The sequence below is a fragment of the Oncorhynchus masou genome, chromosome 2 (assembly GCF_036934945.1).
Source record: "Oncorhynchus masou masou isolate Uvic2021 chromosome 2, UVic_Omas_1.1, whole genome shotgun sequence".
Lineage (NCBI taxonomy): Eukaryota > Metazoa > Chordata > Actinopteri > Salmoniformes > Salmonidae > Oncorhynchus > Oncorhynchus masou.
This window is the reverse complement of record NC_088213.1, coordinates 43,873,633-43,892,571: the sequence shown is the minus strand read 5'-3', so window position 1 is coordinate 43,892,571 and position 18,939 is coordinate 43,873,633. Positions and strand designations below refer to the sequence as shown.

The 18,939-nt window shown below is 42.0% G+C and overlaps 1 protein-coding gene across 2 annotated transcripts in view; it reads right to left on the bottom strand.

The window, feature by feature from the left end:
- The window catches only part of LOC135554182 (leucine zipper protein 2-like), a 171,657-nt gene that overhangs the window by 11,899 nt on the left and 140,819 nt on the right, over positions 1-18,939 (bottom strand). For both annotated transcript variants that reach the window (XM_064986305.1, XM_064986310.1), the window contains exons 9-10: positions 16,749-16,916; positions 12,944-13,051 (exon numbers count right to left, since the gene is read on the bottom strand). In XM_064986305.1, coding sequence (XP_064842377.1) covers positions 12,944-13,051; positions 16,749-16,916 — 276 coding nt within the window. The remainder of the gene's footprint in view (positions 1-12,943; positions 13,052-16,748; positions 16,917-18,939) is intronic.

The window sequence follows — 18,939 nt, the reverse complement described above, 5'->3', positions numbered from 1 at the left end:
CCAATGTGTGGTGTTCCATGAGACTTGAAACAAACATGCAGGGCTTGACATTAACCTGTTTATCCACAAGGAGGTGACTGAACATTTTGTTGTGTTGATAGATCCACTTTACAAAATAAAATGTATCATTATTCCCATATCATTATTAGACAGAATTAGACAAATTATGCTACCCACTGCCTATTGGCTACTTAGCTTAAAAAACGCATGAGGTGAAAAGAACTATTATACTACAGATTCAAACCAATTTCACGGTGTGTGTCCGTGCATTAATGCGTAAAATTCATACAAGGACATCATTGGCGCCAGCGTGAATATTTTAAAGACCAACTTCAATAAACAGAGGCGGGATCCAGGTCTCTTACAACCTGCATCCTTTCATTGTTGGATGAAAGTAGAATCCAACATTTCCCTTTGAACACGCCAATGGGCTCGGGAGGCGAAGGTCGAGTCATGCATCCCCCAAAACGTGGCTCGCCACCCGCCCGCACCAGTGTGTCGGAGGAAATACCTTTCAATTGACAACGAAGTCAGCCTGCGGACGCCCGGCCCGCCACAAGTTGCTAGAGCCCCCGACAAACCCTCCCCTAACCCAGACGACACTGGGCCAATTGTGCACCACCCTATGGGACTCCCGGTCATGTCCGGTTATGACACAGCCTGAGATCGAACTCAGGTCTGTAATGAAGCTGTAGACGGCTGCGCCACTCAGAAGGCCAACACTGCCCCTTTATAGCGCTTTATCTGACTCGCTTTTCAAAGATGGCTAGAAATGTACACCTTTTGTGCTCTTGTAAGAAGAAATCACTCCCACATTGCTGACTACAAGTGAGCTATAACTGGGCTAACTCACTATCTAACAAAGAATATGAATAAATGTGCACACCTGACTACATGCAGTTCTCACTTTGTTCTCAAAACAAGCGCACAATAATCACGACTGCTCATGCTGTAAAACAGTCCAGTTCAAAATAAATGGCACAAATCTATATATGGCAATGGTCTATTTGCATATAGACCTACTGTAGCTCTGATTGGTTATAGCACACCGGTCTCTGTAGAGTACTGGCCTGAGTTGTGCCTGTCAATGCAATAGAATCCTACTCCGAACAAAATCTCTTGCATAGTTTGTTTTGTTTTGGTATGTTGCATTGAAAGTGGCTAATATTGCATTTATTCGATCACAATTCCCACAGTAAAGGGAAAACTCTTGAAAGTTGAGTGAAGTTTAATCTCGAGCTTCTCTGTGCGGACTGATATTTCTTCTGCGTGGCAGTCCCGGTGAGCTGTGCACCCGCGCCCAGCTTAGAGGGAAGATTGCTTAGGCATAGTTAGGCAAAGCATAGTTCTGAGATATTGAGCATAAATGTTTTCATATCCCAGATCTCAAAACTGTATTGTAGTGAATTCTTCTTTCTTAACCCATTAAAGGTACCTAAAGTGCAGAGTATCAACAAAAAAACATCTGTAATTCTGTTTTTTTAGGGGGGTGCATTTGCAGATACAACCTTATGGCTCTGAAATGTCATTCTGGGTTCAGAATGTATAAATTATTTAAATTTCAATAGAAAAGTACACATATTTAATGATTAAATGAAGGGAATACGCTTCTTTCCTTCTTTCTAATCATATCATCAAACATATTAATTCATGTTCATCACAAATTGGTTATCTCGATAGTTCCCTAAAATGCCAAATACACTATATCCTATGGATGGATAACTAGCAACATTGCTAAAGCTTGTGTCTGTAAAATGTATATCGGTTTAGAACTTTTATGAAACAGCACAGTTAAAAATATATGGCAAATAGAATCTTCAGAGATACTGTAGATGGGAGGGATTTAGGGTAAAATGGGATTAAAGATTAAAAACAAACAAAATATAACTATTGTACAATACATTGTGTTCATAAAATGTATCTAGCATGTATAAGCTGGAAGTAGAAGCGTAAGTGTTGTTGTCCATTCATTTACTCCAATTAGGATAAAATAATAAAGGAATATATATATATATATATACACCTCATTCAAGGGTTTTTATTTATTTTTTTACTATTTTCTACATTGTGGAATAATAGTGAAGACATCAAAAGTTCTAAATAAAAGATCATGTACAGTAGTAACCAAAAAAGTGTCAACAAATCAAAGTATATTTTAGATACTTCTAAGTAGCCATCCTTTGCCTTGATGATAGCTTTGCACACACATTGGCTCTAAGGCACCTGTTCAGTGTCTTGCAAAAGTATTCATTCTCCTTGGTGTTTTTCCTATTTAGTTGCATTACAACCTGTAATTAAATAGATTTTTATTCGGATTTCATGTAATGGACACATGCCAAATAGTCCAAATTGGTGAAGTGAAATGAAAAAAATAACTTGTTCCAAAAAATTATATTTAATTTGAAAAAAAAAACCTGGAAAAGTGGTGCTTGCATATGTATTCACCCCCTTTCCTACGAAGCCCCTAAATAAGATCTGGTACAACCAATTACCTTCAGAAATCACATAATTAGTTAGATTGCACACCGGTAGACTTTATTTAAGTGTCACATGATTTGTCACAAGATCTCAATATATATACACACCTGTTCTGAAAGGCCACAGAGTCTGCAACACCATTAAGCAAGGGGCACCACCAAGCAAGTGGCACCATGAAGACCAAGGAGCTCTCCAAACAGGTCAGGGACAAAGTTGTGAAGAAGTACAGATCAGGCCTGGGTTATAAAAAGACTTTGAACATCCCACGGAGCACCATTAAATCCAAAAAATGGAAAGAATGGAGCCTCCCGGGTGACGCAGTGGTCTCGAGCACTGCATCGCAGTGCTAGCTGGACCACCAGAGACTCTGGGTTCAAAGTCCAGGCTCTGTTCAGGCTCTGTCGCAGCCTGCTGTGACCGGGAGGTCCATGGGGCGACGCACAATTGGCCAAGCGTCGTCCAGGTTAGGCCGGTAAGGATATCCTTGTCTCATCGCACACTAGCAACTCCTGTGGCAGGCCAAGCGCAGTGTGCGCTAACCAGGTCGCCAGGTGCATGGTGTTTCCTCCGACACATTGGTGCGGCTGGCTTTCGGTTTGGATGCGCGCTGTGTTAAGAAGCAGTGTGGCTTGGTTGGGTTGTGTTTCAGAGGACGCATGGCATTCGACCTTCGTCTCTCCCGAGCCCGTATGGGAATTGTAGTGATGAGACAAGATAGTAACTACTAACAATTGGATACCACGAAAAGGGTAAAAAAATATAAAAAAAAGTAAAATGGAAAGAACAATATCTGCCCAAAGGACCACTTTAAAAAAGCCATTGTTTAAAGAAAAAAATAAGCCAACAGAATCTGTGGTATGACTTAAGATTGCTGTACACCAGCGGATAAAAATACCAGTGGCTAGATGTGCCAAGCTTATAGAGACATACTCCAAGAGACTTGCAGCTGTAATTGCCGCAAAAGGTATGTCAGCATGCTCTATATTTTGTTATTTCTTGTTTGTTTCACAATAAAAAATATTTTGTATCTTCAAAGTGGTAGTTGTGTAAATCAAATGATACAACCCCCCCCCCCCCCCAAAATGTATTTTAATTCCAGGTTGCAAGGCAACAAGGAAAAATGCGAAGGGGGGTGAATACTTCACAAGCCACTGTATTTATTTGTTTTCACAATAAACAGCTTACATTATGGCCATTCATCTGAAAAAAAGAAATTGAAAAAGAGCACATGATATATATGATATAAATAATGGGACTACAACGTTCTATCTGAAAAAAATGTATCGTTTGAGTCCTGAGTCCTGATGTCTTCCTCTTTCATGACTCAATAAGTATATCACGTTATATCACTATTATTTTTTGATTGATAACCATCATTGTGTGATTGGATTGGATTGCAAATAGAACCTTAACACCCAGTAACATTTTTTTTGCGCAAATAGAACTTTGATGTAAAAAAGATATATATTTGTAAATTGACTTTAAATATCTCACATTTAAAGGGCTACCTAAAGAGCAACTCTATGTGAATAACTTATTTCTGATCAAAACTTATAGTATCAAAGTCACACATTGTGTATTCTACTATTCTTACAGTAATTTGGACCCCGACTGACTTGTATTTATTTTATTTTTGGGAGCCCGAAGCCACATAAATGGGACTCCTTTCAGGAAACTAGGTGTATTTCGCATGTCACTACTTCACAGGAGAGGCATTTGAATGTAAACATATAAAAAAAAAAATCAAAATTAGTTTTTGGACCGAAATGCCTTCTGGAACATGGGAACTTTCATGTGCCTTTATAACAAACTTGCATGCTATCTGTAAATACAAATAAATTGTTAAATTACGAGCCTAGTTGGTTTAGCCACAGAAAAAGACAGGAACATTTCCGCTAGCCATTGTCACGATGAGTGGACCAAAGCGCAGCGTGATCTGGGTTCCACATCTTTTTATTACTAGATGAAACTCACAGCAAAACAAAAATAAATCTCAAAATGAAACGTGAAGCTAACAATAGTGCTAACAGGCAACTATACATAGACAAGATCCCACAAAGCACAAAGGGGAAATGGCTGCCTAAATATGATCCCCAATCAGAACAATACCAGGCCAACATAGAAACATAATTACCTAGATGACCCACCCTAGTCATACCCCGACCCAACCAACATAGAGAATAAAAAGCCCTCTATGGTCAAGGCGTGACAGTACCCCCCCCCCCCCAAAGGTGCGGCAAAACCTGACTCAATAGGGGAGGGTCCAGGTGGGCATCTACGGTGCCGGTGTGGGGCGAAGTACGCACTCCGCTCGCAGAGCCGTGGATCGTCGCCAGGGGCTCCGGACCAGGGATCGTCGCCGGAGGAACCGCACTGTGGATCGTCCCCGGAGGAACCGGACCGTGGATCGTCGCCGGAGGAACCGGACCGTGGATCGTCGCCGGAGGAACCGGACTGTGGATCGTCACCGGAGGCTCCGGACCGTGGGTCGTCGCCAGGGACTCCGGACCGTAGATCATCGTAGGAGGTTCCGGACCGTGGACCGTCATTGGAGGTTCGGACCGTGGACCGTCGTAGGAGGTTCCGGACAGTGGACCGGCGTTGGAGGTTCCGGACAGTGGACCGGCGTTGGAGGTTCCGGACAGTGGACCGTCGTTGGAGGTTCCGGACAGTGGACCGTCGTTGGAGGTTCCGGACCGTGGACCGTCGTTGGAGGTTCCGAACCGTGGACCGTCGTTGGAGGTTCCGAACCGTGGACCGTCGTTGGAGGTTCCGGACCGTGAAACGTCGCCGGAAGCTCTGGACTGGGAACTGTTGCCGGCAGCTCTGGACTGGGCACTGTAGCCGGCAGCTCTGGACTGGGCACTGTCGCCGGCAGCTCTGGACTGGGCACTGTCGCCGGAAGCTTGGTGCGTGGGGCAGGCACTGGTGGTACCTGGCTGGTGACACACACCTCAGGACGAGCGCGAGGAGCAGGCAGAGGACGTACTGGGCTGAGGAGGCGCACTGGAGGCCTGATGCGTGGGGCTGGTACATGTTGACCAAGTTTTGAAATCAGTGGAATGCCCGATGGAAACAGAGTATGATTAGATCTGGATTACATCTTCAAACTAAGGGCAACCATGGCATCCGTGACAGAAAGGGAGAAGCATTCATCCATGTATACGGGTAAGAGTCTAGCTAGTTATATTTTCAGATATTATACACTACGGTTCAAGAGTTTTGGGTCACTTAGAAAGGTCTTTGTTTTTGAACGAAAAGCACATTTTCTGTCCATTAAAATAACAAAATTCATCAGAAATACAGTGTAGACATTGTTAATGTTGAAAATGACTATTGTAGCTGGAACACAGGAGTGATGGTTGTTGATAAGGGGCCTCTGTACACCAATGTAGATTTTCCATGAAAAATCTGCCGTTTCCAGCTACAATAGTCATTTACAACATTATCAATGTCTACACTGTATTTCTGATCAATTTGATGTTATTTTAATGGACAAAAAATTAGCTTTTCTTTCAAAAACAAGGACTTTTCTAAGTAACCCCAAACTTTTCAACCGTAATAATTTTGTTAGAAAGTAGTGTCATTGCAAGTTAAAGTGTACTGCTACCTAGCTAGCTAACGTTAGCTGGCTCGATAGCTAACGTTACATGTATGATCTATTTTATTTTTTTATTTCACCTTTATTTAACCAGATAGGCAAGTTGAGAACAAGTTCTCATTTACAATTGCGACCTGGTCAGGATAAAGCAAAGCAGTTCGACACATACAACGACACAGAGTTACACATGGAGTAAAACAAACATACAGTCAAATGAGGTGAGATAAGGGAGGTAAAGGCAAAAAAAGGTCATGGTGGCAAAGTAAATACAATATAGCAAGTAAAACACTGGAATGGTAGATTTGCAATGGAAGAATGTGCAAAGTAGAAATAAAAATAATGGGGTGCAAAGGAGCAAAATAAAAAAATAAATTAAATACAGTAGGGAAAGAGGTAGTTGTTTGGGCTAAATTATAGGTGGGCTATGTACAGGTGCAGTAATCTGTGAGCTGCTTTGACAGTTGGTGCTTAAAGCTAGTGAGGGAGATAAGTGTTTCCAGTTTCAGAGATTTTTGTAGTTCGTTCCAGTCATTGGCAGCAGAGAACTGGAAGGAGAGGCGGCCAAAGAAAGAATTGGTTTTGGGGGTGACTAAAGAGATATACCTGCTGGAGCGTGTGCTACAGGTGGGAGATGCTATGGTGACCAACGAGCTGAGATAAGGGGGGACTTTAACGAGCAGGGTCTTGTAGATGACATGGAGCCAGTGGGTTTGGCGACGAGTATGAAGCGAGGGCCAGCCAACGAGAGCGTACAGGTCGCAATGGTGGGTAGTATATGGGGCTTTGGTGACAAAACGGATTGCACTGTGATAGACTGCATCCAATTTGTTGAGTAGGGTATTGGAGGCTATTTTGTAAATGACACAGCCAAAGTCGAGGATTGGTAGGATGGTCAGTTTTACAAGGGTATGTTTGGCAGCATGAGTGAAGGATGCTTTGTTGCGAAATAGGAAGCCAATTCTAGATTTAACTTTGGATTGGAGATGTTTGATATGGGTCTGGAAGGAGAGTTTACAGTCGAACCAGACACCTAAGTATTTGTAGTTGTCCACGTATTCTAAGTCAGAGCCGTCCAGAGTAGTGATGTTGGACAGGCGGGTAGGTGCGGGTAGCGATCGGTCGAAGAGCATGCATTTAGTTTTATTTGTATTTAAGAGCAATTGGAGGCCACGGAAGGAGAGTTGTATGGCATGAAGCTTGCCTGGAGGGTTGTTAACACAGTGTCCAAAGAAGGGCCAGGAGTATACAGAATGGTGTCGTCTGCGTAGAGGTGGATCAGAGACTCACCGGCAGCAAGAGCGACCTCATTGATGTATAGAGAGAAGAGAGTTGGCCCAAGAATTGAACACTGTGGCACACCCATATACACTGCCAGAGGTCCGGACAGCAGACCCTCCGATTTGACACACTGAACTCTATCAGAGAAGTAGTTGGTGAACCAGGCGAGGCAATCATTTGAGAAACCAAGGCTGTCAAGTCTGCCGATGAGAATGTGGTGACTGACAGAGTCGAAAGCCTTGGCCAGATCAATGAACACGGCTGCACAGTAATGTTTCTTATCGATGGCGGTTAAGATATCGTTTAGGACCTTGAGCGTGGCTGAGGTGCACCCATGACCAGCTCTGAAACCAGATTGCATAGCAGAGAAGGTATGGTGAGATTCGAAATGGTTGGTAATCTGTTTGTTGACTTGGCTTTCGAAGACCTTAGAAAGGCATGGTAGGATAGATATAGGTCTGTAGCAGTTTGGGTCAAGAGTGTCCCCCCCCTTTGAAGAGGGCGATGACCGCAGCTGCTTTCCAATCTTTGGGAATCTCAGACGACACGAAAGAGAGGTTGAACAGGCTAGTAATAGGGGTGGCAACAATTTCGGCAGATAATTTCCGAAAGAAAGGGTCCAGATTGTCTAGCCCGGCTGATTTGTAGGGGTCCAGATTTTGCAGCTCTTTCAGAACATCAGCTGAATGGATTTGGGAGAAGGAGAAATGGGGAAGGCTTGGGCGAGTTGCTGTGGGGGATGCAGTGCTGTTGACCGGGGTAGGAGTAGCCAGGTGGAAAGCATGGCCAGCCGTAGAAAAATGCTTATTGAAATTCTCAATTATGGTGGATTTATCAGTGGTGACAGTGTTTCCTATCTTCAGTGCAGTGGGCAGCTGGGAGGAGGTGTTCTTATTCTCCATGGACTTTACAGTGTCCCAGAAGCCTTGGCTTTTCTAACTGCCTGTGCCTATGAAGCAATATTATTAGTATCTCAGAAAGCGATTTGCATTGCTAGTTATAGACTAATGTTAGCCTAGTTGGTTAAATTGAGTTAACTTCAGATTCATGCATGGTAGTAATGTTATGAGTTGGGCACTGTATGACTACAAACACCCTGGTTCGAATCCAGGCTGTATCACAACCGGCCGTGATCAAGAGTCCCGTAGGATGGCACACAATTGGCCCGGCCCAATGTCGTCCGGGTTTTACAGGTGTAGGCCGTCATTGTAAATAAGAATATGTTCTTAACTGACTTGCCTAGTTAAATAACAGACATTTTTATAAATAACAAAACATTCCTGTGCATGTGACAAATAAACGTTGATTTTATTTGATAATGTGTGTGTTAACCAGACACAGTAATGCGAAGAACAACATGACCTGCACCAAAGTCAAATTAGGATATATAGTTAGGCCAAAGAGACCGTGTCCAAGTAAAAAAATTCTCCATTATAATGTCCTGCTTATATTTTGTCACACTTAGAACTGTAAGCAATTTTCTGTAATTTGTTCACCATTAACTTGTAAATAATGATCTTGTTGTGAGTTTATTTTCCTGTACTAATGAATAAAAATGTGCTAAAGTTAAGACGTTGTCAGCTATGATATCGTCATTCTTTGAACTGGCTAGCCAGCTAACTTAACATTAGATAGATAGCTAGCTAGCTAGCAAGCTACAAACGAACCAAAACAATGTTTAGAAAGTTGCTTTTAGTTGCCTGGTTTGCTAGATTGACATATCCTAAAATAATGTTTCAATGGATGGGTTTGTTGATGTTAAAATATATCAGTTATGCTATTTTGGACCACCAGGCATGTCGGTAGACATATAGTATACCAAAAAACATTCAAGGGCCATTTTCTCAAAGGTGGGGTTACAAATGTATTAACTTTCAAAGCAGAATTACTTTCCCATTTCCCCTCAACCGTAGTGTATTGATATACCATTTTCTAGCTCTGAGTCTCTACTTTTATCCAATGTAAAAAACACAATTTCATTTTTTTCTACATACTGTGTATTCGGAAAGTACTCAGACCTCTTTTTTTTCCACATTTTGTTGCATTACAGCCTTATTCTAAAATTGATTAAATAAATATTTGTCTTCCCTCAATCTACACACAATACATCATAGTGATAAAGTGAAAACAGGTTTTTTGACATTTTTGCAAATGTATTAAAAATAAAAAACAGAAAAATCTTATTTACATAAGTATTGAAACCCTTTGCTATGAGACTCAATATTGAGCTCAGGTACATCCTGTTTCCTCTGATCATCCTTGAGATGTTTCTACAACTTGATTGGAGTCCACCTGTGGTAAATTCAATTGATTGAACATGATTTGGAATGACACACACCTGTCTATATAAGGTCACATAGTTGACAGTGCATGTCAGAGAAAAAAACAAGCCATGAGGTCAAAGGACACGGATGGTCATTCTGGGGGACTCCAGAGTTCCTCTGCGGAGATGGGAGAATCTTCCAGAAGGACAACCATCTCTGCACCAATCAGGCCTTTGTGTTCTAATCGCTACCAAAGGCTGTTCAACAAAGTACTGAATAATGGTCTGAATATGTGAATATAATATTTCAACTTTTTATTTTTAATAACTTTGCAAAAACGTCTAAAAACACGTTTTTGCTTTGTCATGATGGGGTATTGTGTGCAGATTGATGAGGGGGGGGACAATTGAATCCATTTTAGAATATCGCTGTCATGTATAAAAATGTGGAAAGAGTCAAGGGGTCTGAATACTTTCTGAATGCACTGTAGGACCAAATTAAGGTGGTCGGTCACAAATGAAAAAACACAAGGTGATAGAAGGTTATGTGACGTTGCATTTCACCTACTGTATATATACCTCTAGAAACTATAATGTTTATGTCTTTTTCTTCACAGTATATAATCTTAAATAAGACCTAATAACATAACACCTACAGAACATGTTTTGGCTGAAGCCTGTCAGTAAAACCAATTATTCTAGTCTTCTGGTCTTTTTCGATTCTCAAATAGCTGATATTTCTCCAACACTAGCCTGACCGACTATACCAGCCAACACAACCATCTACTGAAGCTGATTAAGTGAGTACAAATACATCTTATGATATTACCTGTGTGCAGAAGTTTGAGCCCTAGAATTTCGAAGCAAACAGCTGGAGGCAGAGCTTCCTCCTATAGAGCTTCCTTTTTATGGAATGGTCTGTCTACCCATGTGAGAGATGCAGACTCGGTCTCAACCTTTAAGTCTTTATTGAAGACTCATCTCTTCAGTAGGTTCTATGATTGAGTGTAGTCTGGTGCAGGAGTGTGAAGGTGAACGGAAAGGCACTGGAGCAACGAACCGCCCTTGCTGTCTCTGCCTGGCTGGTTCCCCTTTCTCCACTGGGATTCTCTGCCTCTAACCCTATTTCAGGGGCTGAGTCACTGGCTTACTGGTGCTCTTCGTCACTGACGTGATCTTCCTTTCTGGGTTGGCCCCCCCCACTTTGGGTTGTGCCGTGGCAGAGATCTTTGCGGGCTATACTCAGCCTTGTCTCAGGATGGTAAGCTGGTGGTTGAAGCTATCCCTCTAGTGGTGTATGTGCTGTGGCAAAGTGGGTGGGGTTATATCCTGCCTATTTGGCCCTGTCTGGGGGTATCGTCGGATGGGGCCACAGTCTCTCCCTAACCCTCCTATCTCAGTATTTATGCTGCAGTAGTTTGTGTCGGGGGGCTAGTCTGTTATATCTGGAGTATTTCTCCTGTCTTATCCGGTGTCCTGTGTATATTTAAGTATGCTCTCTCTAATTCTCTTTCTTTCTTTCCTTCTTTCTTTCTCTCTCTAGGAGGACCGGAGACCTAGGACCATGCCTCAGGACTACCTGGCCTGATGACTCCTTGCTGTCCCCAGTCCACCTGGCCGTGCTGCTGCTCCAGTTTCAACTGTTCTGCCTGCGGCTATGGAACCCTGACCTGTTCACCGGACGTGCTACCTGTCCCAGACCTGCTGTTTACAACTCTCTAGAGACAGCAGGAGCGGTAGAGATACTCTGAATGATCGGCTATGAAAAGCCTACTGACATTTACTCCTGAGGTGCTGACCTGTTGCACCCTCAATATCCACTGTGATTATTATTTGACCCTGCTGGTCATTTATGAACATTTTAACACCTTGGCCATGTTCTGTTATAATCTCCAGCAGGCACAGCCAGTAAAGGACTGGCCACCCCTCATAGCCTGGTTCCTCTCTAGGTTTCTTCCTAGGTTCTGGCCTTTCTATGGAGTTTTTCCTAGCCACCGTGCTTCTACACCTGCATTGCTTGTTGTTTCTGTACAGCACTTTGAGATATCAGCTGATGTAAGAAGGGCTTTATAAATACATTTGATTTGATTTGAGCACTCTGCAGAAATATTGTAAACACTCATCGCTTCACTGAAAACATCACAGAACTTGGTGAATTAATTGTCTGTTTGGATAAACATGATGTGCAAAAATGTTTATTGCTCTAGGCTTCTTTTGCCGTAAAACTATGTTGGGATGCATGTTCTTAAGCCCGAACTTTGACTGGTTAGAAGGATCCTAAAAAGAGTACACGGTTGTTTCAGAACACCATTTTGCAATCCCCAAGCTCATTCATTTTGTATAATACAGGAATAATACAAGCGCTAACGGTGGTTGGTGAAGCTGCCTATGAAGAGGAGATTTAAGGATTGCAGTAAAACAATTCCTAAATGTGCACATTGTAAGAGAACACATGATAACACTTTCTATGAGGCGCGGGGCACACACACACACGTGCGATGGCTTATAAATCCATTTATCATGCCTTGATGTACACTTACAGCGCATTATAACGGTTGTTATAAACTGTCCTCATTTCTAATCTCTCTTCCCTCTCTCCATCTCATCCAATCGTACAGTGGAAGAAAAGTAGAACTTGACGGTGTCTGTGGGGGACAGGTCTCTTTGCTGCAGGATTTCCACTTTTACGGCCCCGCCAAAAGTGATATCATCAATAACACGACAGGAGCGAACATTGTTTTTGGCACACGGGTTCATTATGGGACTATCTTTTTGACACGTTTCTCCATAGAGGGTCATTTAGTCTCTGGAAAGGATCCCTCTGGACAGTGCACTGTCTCTCCCCAGCATCCCCCCCCGCCTCATTTCTGTCATGGTTATTGATGTCAAGGAGAACCTTCCTCCCTGGAACTGTCCCTTCCCTGCCGCCCAATCCAATAGAGTCGGGGCAGTCGTAATTTGGCTTCCTCGTCCACGGATCATAACCATAGTAATAAAAATGGCTTGAGTTTGTTTGTTTGTGTCTTCAGCGAAGACCGGCTGTGTATTTCTGGTTTGTTGAAAATACAAACATTTACAACAAATTATTTTTCTCCAATTTCTCCAATGACACTGAAAGCCTGGCCCAAGCCTCACAGACTAGTTGTTGATTGACCCAGTGCCGGTGTAACACTGTGCAACGGAAAGACGTTTTGGGGTAAAAGTTGCCAGTGATCCATAATGACTGAAGGATTAAAAGGAATTTAATGAACAGATGAACCTGCTGGATTGGGGCCTGAGGGTCACAAATAGGCTATTACAGATTAATTAGTCCAAAGGTTCACCTTTTCCATCTGGCAGTCCTTGACTCCGGGACTACTGTCTCTCCTCATTACCCCAATGTTCGCAGGCGATTTACTGGCTGTGATGATTCTCTGAACTTTTGGGATATCCTGCGAGAAAGAAGTACAGGAGAGAAAAGGAAATTCTAAATATGGAAGGTGGAACATGACAGGTATGGATAAGATTGGTATAAGTCATGACACACAGTGACTCTCTGTTGAAATAGACCATGACAAGAGATTTGGTACTGAGGTGCATTTAAAGCGGTTTGTTTTTCATTGAACTGGACAGCGCTGAGCATTTTATTTTGCTTATACCACAGCTACTTTCCAGAAAAAGAAAAAGACAGATTTTTTATTTATTTTGAATTTGCCTCTTGAAGTGACCTATTTCAAAGTACGTATCATGAATTATTTCAGTTCTTTTTGACAGAATCCGTCAGGGCCAGGACAATTCAATGGAACAGCAATGGGGTATGAGTGCCTGCTGAAATGGTTTTCTGCTCACAACGGTCCTGCTTCTCAAGGGACACAAGAGATGTCATGTCTTTAGAAATTCATGCATGGATGGCTGGCCTGGAGAGTTCATTTTCTGTTCTCTTAACAGCTCTCACAGCACATAGATCTTACCAGAAATATTAACAAAAACATCTAGAACATTTAAAATAGACAGAAATATGCAAATTGCAGAGATCTTACCCAACTCAACCAAAACATTTAAATAGTTCTCAATACTTTACTCTGCAGTTTCATGGCATGTTGCACACTTCCCTTTCAATCCACATTAATTATTCCTGTCCATCTCATGGACTTCGTTAAAAGATATATTTTAAGTCATTCAAATGAATGTTGCATATTTGAAGAGATCCAATGCGTTCTGATCATAGCAATACTTCTCTACACTGTAAAAAAAGGACAAAAACAAACTCACTGTTTACCCCGCAACTGATTTCAGCTGGAGAAACCATCAACAAGTCAAAAGGGAAGTTTAGAGAGGAAGCCAGCAAACAAATATCCAGCTGTTTCTTTAGGCAGTAAATTACTGCCCCAAACATTTCACAGAATCCACATTCCACACATCATCTCCCATTACTTGGTTGAAAATTGCATGCTATCACCACCACCACATGACTTGGCTTCCTCCCTCGGCCTGTTAAATATGAAGAGACTTCCACCCTGATCTTGCTGATCCCGGCAACCTCTCACTAATGAATCTTTCACCAACAGGGGATTGTGTCTCCAGCCAAAGACTAGAGTCTTATCTAGTAATTGTTGTCTAGTGAAGCTTAAGGCTCATTACGTTTAGAAACTCAAACACCAAACATGATGCTGAGAGGGTAGCTGGTACACACAAATATCCCTGCACTTATCCACTTTGGAATCCAAAGACAGAAAGTGGGTTTTAGCATAAGAGTGCTTATATAAGCATTATATTTTGTAAAGCTGTAGAGGAAATAATGGTAGCCCTTCAAACCTTTCTCATTTCAATGATGTAATATCATATTGCTTTCTGTGCAAATTAATTGTACCTTTTAAATCACAGACAATAATGGCCCTTGTCAGGCTAGTCAGGCATACTAACACATATCAGCATGTCCAGCAGAATGTTTTTAGTAGCTATTCATTTCTATTAAATACCTAATAGATAACCAAATATGCAATAGAAACTGGGCCACAAAAGGGCTGATGGAATACATTTGGTTACATTTGTAAGAGGTCCAGCTTGCCTTAGAATATTGAGCCCATTCCAGTTGTCCTCCCGCACAAGGAGGAAACGCTGCATGGCAAATCAACAGGCGAAATGTGGGGTGGTGTTAACGTTTGTCAGTGGTCCCCAGTTTTTGTCCATATTTGACAGTGATTTATATTAGATGTGGGCCCCTTTACATTGAACAGACAGCGAAAAACAGATGGGCAGGTCTAGTTGTCTTTACAGTGAGGAGAACCATCTTTGATTCACCCCGCAGACAGTATCCGTGGATACAGCAGCGGATGGCCGTAGTGAGTGCTCAGGATGGAGTGGAGCTATCTGTATGCTAATCAAGTGAGAAGTAAACACTTGGTTTGCATAAGCAGATCCCTAGCACCCGTACGTATGTTTTCCCTCAGTTGTCTTTCCTTTTGTCAGATCCACCCACCCTCAACCCCCACACAACCCCCTTAATTTGGCTTGGAACATGAGACGACGCCCAGAACATTTCACTCATATCGGCTATAATAGAGTCATCTTCTGCCATTGTGAACATTGACTATAGTTTATAACTTTGGAGATGAAGTCTCCATTACATCTTTTGCTTTATGTGATGCTTCCGTGTGGAGGGGTATTGGAGCGTTCTCTGAAAGAGCTGTAAAGTCCTCTGGGTGGCACATAGCTAACGTCAAGGCTCTTAGCTTGACACCCAACACATAGAGAGGCAGAATGACTTCCGACTGCATCAGGGATTAAAGACTCTTTGAAACAGGATTGCTCACTAGGATCAGGGCCAATAAGAAACCGCAAAGGAGCTGTGATTGACTTCGAAAATTCTGATTTTGATATGACTGCAGTAGTTGACTGATATGACCTGTGATTAGGTCCGACATGACTTTGCACAGCGTATAAAGAAAGTGAATGGGATGTAGAAGACGTGGATGTCAATTATGGCAGTCCTCCGCACCTCTCTGATTCAGAGGGTTTGGGTTAAATGCCGAAGACACATTTCAGTTGACTAGGTACCCCTTTTTCCCTTTAGTTCAGAACAGATCAATGTGCCGGAAGAATTGAGCTCAATTTCGTTTTCATGTGAAAAAGTACAGTCACTGAGAGGGAGGCCGTAAATCTTTAAAAAATAAAATAAAAAGCTGTGCCCTCAAAGGGTTCATCCTCTTGGCAACGCTGCTGACAAACTTTTCTACATATCCTTGGGCAGAGTGAGTAAGACAGAAACCTTCATTTACACTCTTTATGAGGTAAATCACTTTTCTATTTACTGTGGAAAGCTACTAATCATCTAGAAACCTGCTCCATTACAATTCCTATGTTTATTTATTTATCATCCATTTTTGGGTGGGTGGAGGATGTTGAGGCCTATGTCTTGTGACAGTACCTACCCAACTAATCAGAGTGACAGCCAGGTGTCAGCATAACAAATCAGCTGTCAATCCTGTAAGCTAGTTGCTAATAGCGCCCCTCAAAATAAATCCTTACTGATCTTCTATATAAATCACTCACGACATATCCAACTTTGAGTTATTGTGGCCTGTAGGTGTTTCACTGTGCACTCTATCATGGGGACCGTTTTGACAGAAAATGTGCGTATAGAGGTTCCCCAGGTTAGTCCTCCATAGATATAATCCTGTTTTCAATAGATAACCTTCCCCTTACCACTGTCACCCTTGGTTTGCTCCCAGGGGATTAAGTCATTTTGTTAAGTGCTCTATGAAGATGACTTTGAAAGACATTCAACAAAGAATGTGTCACATTTAATTACAGTTTTTATTGAAAACAAGTGCCGATAGCACACCCTTACATTTCAAATAATTATATTCCTGGCAATAGAGTGTGAAGAGTAACATAAATTACACAAAAGCCTGCTGTATTTGGACATGTTATTATTTTGAACAACTTCTGCAATCCTATTTGCCCGACTATTGTCTTTAGTAGTAATTATGTTTGGAACGACTCCTCCACAGGGAGTGACACTGGGTGCATTCGATTGAGAAATCGGTACTTTGCTCTGTGGTCGTCACCCTCTATAATCTGCTGCAATGTTTATGTTGCTGTTTCTCTTAACTGGCGGGAGTTGCATGGGGTCAGAATGTGCATTACCTTGGCGTGTGGCTGCTGAAAGGTGACTCTGGAGCTGTTGACAAGTGAGGAGTATCTGAACAAGTGGGTGGGGGTGGCGGGGAACCTGTGGCTGTTGGTGGGCTGGTTGTGCAGAACAGCAGAGAAGCAGATGTGCACTGTGTCCTTCAGTGCCTTCAATTGAGACTCCTGTTCCAAGCAACAGAAGCAAACAGATATGAGTCTTTGACCATCCATCCATGTAACAGCAAATAACAATCACTGGGGCTTCCCTTTCTACATTAATCTGACAATTCCCTCAATTACACACCAATTATTGTATATCCACCCATTGATAAAATGTAACCGTTATCAAATCACATTATATTGATCGCATGCGCCGAATACAACAGGTGTAGACTTTACCGTGAAATGCTTACTTATGAGTCAATTCCCAAAAACGCAGTTAAAAAGATATTTGCTAAATAAAAACAGAAATAGTAACACAATAAAATAACAATAACAAGGCTATATACAGTGAGTATCAGTACCGGGTCAATGTGCAGGGGTACGAGGTAGTTGAGGTAATACAGCATGAACATGTACAGTTGAAGTCGGAAGTTTACATACACCTTAGCCAAATACATTTAAACTCAGTTTTTCACAATTCCAAACATTTAATTAGAGTAAAAATTCCCCTTCTTAGGTCAGATAGGATCACCACTTTATTTTAAGAATGAGAAATGTCAGAACAATAGTAGAGAGAATTATTTATTTCAGCTTTTATTTCTTTCATCACATTCCCAGTGGGTCAGAAGTTTACATACACTCAATTAGGATTTGGCAGCTTTGCCTTTAAATTGTTTAACTTGGGTCAAATGTTTCAGGGAGCCTTCCACAAGCTTCCCACAATAAGCTAGGTGAATTTTGGCCCATTCCTCTTAACAGACCTGGTGTAACTGACTCAGGTTTGTAGGCCTCCTTGTTCGAGCACACTTTTTCAGTTCTACCCACAAAAATTATATAGGATTGAGGTCAGGGTTTTGTGATGGCCACTTCAATACCTTGACTTTGTTGTCCTTAAGCCATTTTCTCCAGAAGTTTGGAAGTATGCTTGGGGTCATTGTCCATTTGGAAGACCCATTTGCGACCAAGCTTAAACTTCCTGACTGATGTCTTGAGATGTTACTTCAATATATGCACATCATTTTCTTACCTCATGATGCCATCTATTTTGTGAAGTGCACCAGTCCCTCCTGCAGCAAAGCACACCCACAACATGATGCTGCCACCCCCATGCTTCACTGTTGGGATGGTGTTCTGCGGCTTGAAAGCATCCCCCTTTTTCCTCCAAACATAACAATGGTCATTATAGCCAAACAGTTCTATTTGTTTCATCAGACCAGAGGACATTGCTCCAAAAAGTACGATCTTTGTCCCCATGTGCAGTCGCAAACCATAGTCTGGGTTTTTTATGGCAGTTTTGGAGCGGTGGCTTCTTCCTTGCTGAGCGGCATTTCAGGTTATGTCGATACAGGACTTGTTTTACTGTGGATATAGATACTTTTGTACCTGTTTCCTCCAGCATCTTCACAAGGTCCTTTGCTATTGTTCTGGGATTGATTTTCACTTTTCGCACCAAAGTACGTTCATCTCTGGGATACCGAATGCGTCTCCTTCCTGTATATAACAGCTGCGTGGTCCCATGGTGTTTATACTTGCATACTATTGTTTGTACAGATGAACGTGGTACCTTCAGGCTTTTGGAAATTGCTCCCAAGGAAGAACCAGACTTGTGGAGGTCTACAATTTTTTTTCTGAGGTCTTGGCTGATTTCTTTTGATTTTACCATGATATCAAGCAAAGAGGCACTGAGTTGACTCAAATGATGTCAATTAGCCTATCAGAAGCTTCTAAAGCCATGACATACATTTCCAAGCTGTTTAAAGGCACAGTCAACTTAGTGTATGTAAACTTCTGACCCACTGGATTGTGATATATTGAAATAATCTGTCTGTAAACAATTGTTGGAAAAATGACTTGTGTCATGCACAAAGTAGATGTCCTAACCGACTTGCCAAAATTATAGTTTGCTAACAAGAAATTTGTGGTGGTTGAAAAACGAGTTTTCATGACTCCAACCTAAGTGCATGTAAACTTCCGACTTCAGCTGTAGGCAAACAGGATATATAATAAAGAGAGTAGCAGAGGCGTGTGTGAAGACTGTGAAAGT